The sequence below is a fragment of the Mesitornis unicolor genome, unplaced genomic scaffold (genome assembly GCF_000695765.1).
Source record: "Mesitornis unicolor isolate BGI_N332 unplaced genomic scaffold, ASM69576v1 scaffold24596, whole genome shotgun sequence".
NCBI classification, from domain to species: Eukaryota; Metazoa; Chordata; class Aves; order Mesitornithiformes; family Mesitornithidae; genus Mesitornis; species Mesitornis unicolor.
The window spans coordinates 33,760-40,054 of record NW_010189249.1 but is presented as its reverse complement, the minus strand read 5'-3'; the positions used below and the strand labels follow the sequence as shown (position 1 = coordinate 40,054).

The window sequence follows — 6,295 nt, the reverse complement described above, 5'->3', positions numbered from 1 at the left end:
CCCTACAGAACAACAGTTCATAAATAAAGTTCAGGTCTGTGTAATGAAGGTGCACTAGTGAACAGGCTTTAGGTATTGTGTCGATTTAGCTTGATGATGGTTTCCCTGGGCAACCACAGATTTTAGGAATTATGAACCTGTTAAATTCAAGGTTGATGATCCTAAGCATGTAAGACAGGTTGCTGAGCCAACACACCTTCAGAGCAAATTATGAAAGCCTGCTTCCTTATCAATGAGTTTCAATCAGCTAAACCAGAAAAAAAAAGAGTAAGAGAAGAGGATTTGAGAGCGGCAAATCTAAAGAAAGAAAAATGAAAATCAGTGTGAAAAAAATTTTGTCTCCCTTCCTCAGCAGGTAGGGGTGAAAAAGCACAGAACACATCTCACATGCCTCAAATTTTATTCCTTAGAGCAAGCTTAAACAGGAAGATGAGAGAGGCTGATGTATCCTTGGCTAACTACATGAAATGCAACAAGATGCTGCGTTTTATTTTGCTTTCAGAATTGGAAGTATGTTGTTTATGTTGAGACTTATCTAAGCAGGTCTCCATTAATTGTTTGTATTCAGGAGAATAAAATCAGGAAGCAATTGCCTTTTGGCTGTAATCTTTCTGATGTTAGTGGCAACCCTGCTGTAGGCTTGCATGGGAAGATGGATGAGATCTGTAGAGCTAACTTTCTGTATACAGCTCAGTCATCCCAAATATGAAGAGGGTGGTCTCCTATGGCATTACTGGACAACATCCATCTTTGCTTTTGAAAGAAAATCCATGCTTGACGGCAGCATTGGTCTGTCTGAGAAACAGATTGAGGGAATGTGTGCGCTTGCAGCCCAGAAAGCTAACTGTATGCTGGGCTGCATCTCTGCTCTTGGAGGCCCCACATGGAGTTCTGCGTCGAGTTCTGGACCCTCAACATGACACCTGTTGGAATTAGTCCAGAGGAGGGCCTGGAGAGGCATCTCCCCTATGAAGTCAGGCTGAAAGACTTGAGGTTCTTCAGCCTGGAGAAGAGAAGGCTCCAGGGAGACCTTATTGCAGCCTTCCAGTACCTGAACAGGGCCTACAAGAAAGATGTAGAGTGACTTTTTACCAGGGTGGGTAGTGATAAGACAATGGGTGATGGCTTTAAACTGAAAGAGGGTAGATTTAGACTGGATATTAGGAAGAAATTCTTTACTGTGAGAGTGGTGAGACACTGGCATGGGTTGTCCAGGGGAGGTTGTGGATGCCCCCTCCCTGGAAGTGTTCAAGGCCAGGTTGGACAGGGCTTTGGGCAACCTGGTCTGGTGGGAGGTGTCCCTGCCCATGGCAGGAGGGTTGGACTAAGTGATCTTTCCAACCCAAACCATTCTGTGATTCTATGAATTTTTTATGTGCTGTGGAGTCTGTTGGTGAGAATCATTCAACTTGCTTTGTTACTGTTGTATTTTTACTGAACCACTGGGAAGGCTGGAGCTCCCAGCCTTGAGAAAAACTCTCAAGTTTTTTCTTTCGTGCTCCATTGCTGAAGAAGTAATCCATGTTTACCAGAGCTCTGCCAAGTTCAGTGTTCGTTCGACTGCCAATATTCTGGTTGGTCGAGTTGGGAACTTTGCTTGAGAACACAGGCATGTAGTTTGGCAGTGGCTTCTGCTCCTTTTTCTTACCCTGGATAAAACAAAGACAAATAAGTTTTCAGAATTGCATCCGTTGCTTGTGAAAAAAATACAGGTTACTGAGATTATTTAAAATATCAGTACTATTGCATTTGAAATTAGAATTTGAATGTACTTTAAAGTGCCATACTGAATGCACATGAAAGTGTTAAAGAAATAAGTAAAATGATTGGTTTTTCCTGTCATCTTGCATGGGAATAGGATAACACAGAGAAATGAATAATTTTCAAATGTGTTGCATAAATTGCCAGCTGGGACAAAGTTCACCTGCTCTAGAACGCTTGTGATGTGGGAGGGGTTTTGTTTCATTTTTAGTAAGTGACATTATGTTACAAATTTTCTCCTAGGAAGTTGGTTCTTCTAGCACTTGTCTTTTTATGGAGTTGTTAATACTGAAACAGATTGAACACTCGCACGTACTGTATTTCATTGTGGCGTAGGTAGCAGATGAAAGGCACTTCAGTTCTCTTTTATTTTTCCTAAAGATTCTAGTCTTAAAGCATTTGCCAATTATGCTTAAGTATGCTTCAGTTTGAAATATTAGCTCAAATTAACAAAAAATTAAAAAGAGCCTGGATTGCAGTTGAATGTTTGCTCAAAGCTTACCATTTGGTCACAGTCCTTTAGGAAACTCCAGTTCTGGTACCTTGGAACAGAAGTAAAAAATACAGTATAAAATTTTCTGTCTTTTAATAAAATAGTTAATATTGGTCATATTTGAATGCCTATTTAACTGCTCAATTTGTACTTACAGACCAGCTCTTACACCTGCAGACTCTTTGTATTGAAACCTGTCTTTTCTGTGGTGAAGCCCAGGGTTTTCTTTATTCTCATACAGAGCCTGTACTACATGAGGAGTGGGGATTTTTTGCGAAAGGAAGGTGAGGATAGGCTGTGCACAATGTATTCCTTGGGCAAATGCAGATAATTAGCAGAGTTCTGAGTCACTCTAGCAAACCTTTGTCCCATGCCTTGAGTAGGACACAGCTTTATTTTTTAAATGACCAATACTCTGCTGGCAGAAGACCCTGGTAAGAATTCCCAAAGCCGTATTTGTTACAGGCAGACACCCACAGGAGTATTTTGCATGAATGGGCAGCAATGCTAGAAGCAAACGGAGTCAGAAGACCTGGGTTTTGCTCTTCAGCTCTGTTCTATACCTGGTGTGGGACTACAGGGCAAGTCCTTCGATTTTCTGTCCTTTGCTTTGGAGAAAAGGAGAAAACAAAGGTTCACTTGCTATTGTAGAAGTGTTACCTTACCCATGAAAGTGAGTTTGCACAAATATCTGTGACTCCGAATCCCAGAGGACAGGCACAGATAGAGAGTCCCTTCTGCTGCCTTCGCTAGGGAATGGGTATGGAAGGTGTTGGGCCCATTTGGGAAGTGTCTGAGTGCACAACTGGGAGAGTAACATTGCCACCACGGCCTTGGCTTTGCATGAGTCAGAGACCTGGCATCAGCCTTTCCTGCAGGTAACAGGAACCAGATGAGTGCAAATGCATGTCAGGGGAAATCAGAGCTGTGATTTGTGTCTCCTACAAAAGACTAAGGAGAACAAGGGGTTTCAGATGGTTTCCTTTCTCATTCTAAAAAATCCTGAGAGTGATGTTCTTTTTCCTCCTTTTCCTTTAGTTTGGACAGTGTGCAGTTGGAACTGGATCTGGTTTTTTGAGGATATTTTTCTAATAGACATGCTCATGCTGTGTACTGAGGTATGAACATAAATGCTTAATATATGTGGCAGAGACAGAGAGTATCTTAATTTTGGGATCCTTCAGGTCAGTGGAAGGAACACACAGTCAAAGGTTAGGTTATATGTGTGCAGTTCAGTCTGCTGAAGCACTGTAACAATGGAGCACGTTCAGCAGATTTACAGATTGGGAGTACAAAATCATACTTTGGCAGAACATTCTGTTTAGCTTCCATTTCAGCCATTTCCAAGATTCTGAGAAGAGGTGATAATATCAGTGTGTCTGCAATAAATTATAAAGGTTGGCACATTTATATCTTCATTGTGAAAACCTATAAAGCTAAAAGATACTTAGCATGCAATTCTTTGTATCTCTCTTCAGTTTAAGCCCAGCATGCCAGGAGGTACTAGCATAGATTTGGTCCAGTGAAGGAAAACAGATAATATGATCTTAGAAAGAAAGGTATTGGGTCTGATTCAAATCCCTGCAGAAGAAAATTTCCTTTGGTAGTGTAGGCTTTGGATCAAGCCCTAAGACAGTCAGGGAGCATCAGTACCATTGTGAAGATGAGTAGAAGAGACATGAACTGGAACAAGTGACTTACCAGATTTTTCTTCCTCTCTGTTCAGCCTTCACAGACTCTCTCCAGATCTTATCCTGTTGAACCTGGTCCTGCTGCAGTGCTGCCTGCTCATCTGCCCAGGCCTGAGCAGCCTGTTGTGCAATGATAGGTCTTCTGGGTTGGGTGCTGCTGAGAGACACAGATGGAGCTGAGGCTGCTTGCCCCAGAGGTGTGGTTGCTGGTTGCCAAGACCTAACCAAGGTGTTTCTCCTGAATCCAGAACCCTTTCCCACCCTGTCCATTTTGAGACTCACTCTATTCCCAGTATCATTAGGTATATTGTGACTGTTAGGAAAATTAAACCTGCTACTGCTTGCACTTTCAAAGCTCTTTCTCTCCTAATGTTTTCTTTTAGCTGCTGATTTGGAGCCCTTTCAGAAAATGGAACATGCACAGCAGCACTGACAGGCAGAGCTCAGCATTGTTTTACTTCCCTCTTATTTAATGCTTATTTCCTACTGCTTTATGTAGCTTCATTGCTTGAACACTGAAGCTTTCATGGTAACAGCAATTTTGTAAGAAACTACTATTACTGAAAGCCATTGGATCTCCAGCTATTACCAGCAAACTCTCAGCTTATGAGTCGATTAGTGCTGCTTGCAGCTGAGACCACCCTCTGTTCAAAATCCTCAGAACAACAAAGTCTGGTTTAGTAGCAAAAAGGTGCTGTGGAGATTGCTGCTGAGTATGTCAGGAAGACTTTTGTTGTGAGTAGATAGCAGAAGCAAAATCTCCTCAAAACTGCTGGTTTCCCTGGTGTGTTTACTGTCTCCATTGGAAACAAGTCTGACTTTTGAATATTCACAAGAAAGGGAGCAGAGCCCCAGTGGGACAGCTGCTGGGGCCTTGAACTCTATTTGGGGGAGAACTTGTTCGTTTAAAAAAAGGTATTTCAATGAATCTGTACTTTGAAAGCTCCTTATTTTCAAATTTTTAAAAAAGAGCAGCCAGTGATCATCAAAAGACCTTTATAAGTACTTAGAAATTTCTGCAGAAGATATTAAGCAACTACAAGAAGTAGTTTTTAATTAACTTTAAAGAACTATTAGTATACAAAATGAGAATTTTCAAAACAGTGTCCAAAATGTCAGTGTTTGTCTTTACAGTCAGCCTGTTGGGCTTTTGTGGTATGAAGTCACTTCCTCAAGTATTTGTGACCTTGCAGGAAAATGAAGTATTTTAAGTATAAATTTCCTCTCAAATACTTGACTGACTTGTTTTTGAGTAATGTGGAATGGCTCCAGATGAATTCTAGCCTCTTGCTTCATCTTCGTGGTAAATGCCAATGAACTTTGGAATCTATTTTTAAGGGGGTTTTTTTGGCAAACTTATTTGCTTGCAGTATTGGGAAATACACGATGAATTTGGCAAATAATGTGTTTTAAATTAGTACTGTACAATAATCCAAACAATTCATGTAGGCATATTTGAGCAAGAAATACTTCTATATTTGGAAAACTTATTCTGACTTTGAAGATTGCAGTAACATAACTTAAGAAGAGGTAAACTCCACCTCCAATCACAATGTTTGCTTTATGTCTGAATGAAATTTTTGTAGACTTTGTTATTTGTTTGCTTGTTTTTCTGAAATAATTTAAACCTAAACAGTGTTTTTATCTCTTTCAGCCAAAAAGCAAAAAAAGTCATGTATCCATACACCATTATCATGAACTGAAGAAATAAACTGTTTGCAAACCTGGCCTGATAGTTTGCTCTGTTCCCCTTGTGGAATCTGCTTATCCTGCTGCGTTCATTCCAGGGTCCTCTCCAAGTTGGAGTGTGTGCAGCTGGTTGCAGAACAGGGTTTTAGCAGCATCTAACTGCTTTAAAAGGAAGCTGAGGTACATTTGGAAGACCCAATGCGTTAATCAATGCACATGGGATTTTAGCTTCTGATAAGGTCAGGAAAGGATCATGGTGGGAAGGCTGTTCCTGTGCATGGAATGCTTTTTAACTCTTGTTTACAAAGTTCTTGGGTTATTTTAATTCTAATCCTTCCTTCAAGACAATTTCTGCAAATTGAACATAATAATAAACTAAAAATGGTTATAGAGCTGAGTACATAGCTTCCAGATAACTACTTGTAGCCACTGAATAAACTGCACAGAAAGATTACAAGAAGGTGTTTAAAGTTGTTGCTACTGAGTGGTGTCTGCAAAGATGTAGGAGTTGTAACAACCCTGGTTTTGATGTAGATGTAGGGCTATGAAGTGCCTTGCAGAACAGCTTACTGGAAGTGAACTCGTGGGTTAAAGCCAGATCTGTTGGTCTGAGACCCCACAACCTCAGAAAAGAAAGATGTCTTAACTATAGCTCTTTAGG

General features: G+C 40.7%; 1 protein-coding gene across 1 annotated transcript in view; it reads right to left on the bottom strand.

Moving 5' to 3' along the window:
* The window catches only part of LOC104541858 (chromosome unknown open reading frame, human C2orf50), a 12,500-nt gene extending 8,285 nt beyond the window's left edge, over nucleotides 1-4,215 (bottom strand). Inside the window, exons 1-3 of the mRNA XM_010186009.1 lie at nucleotides 3,956-4,215; nucleotides 2,264-2,303; nucleotides 1,436-1,649 (exon numbers count right to left, since the gene is read on the bottom strand). Of these exons, the coding sequence (XP_010184311.1) occupies nucleotides 1,436-1,649; nucleotides 2,264-2,303; nucleotides 3,956-4,215 (514 nt within the window). The remainder of the gene's footprint in view (nucleotides 1-1,435; nucleotides 1,650-2,263; nucleotides 2,304-3,955) is intronic.
* Between the last annotated feature and the right edge of the window lie 2,080 nt (nucleotides 4,216-6,295).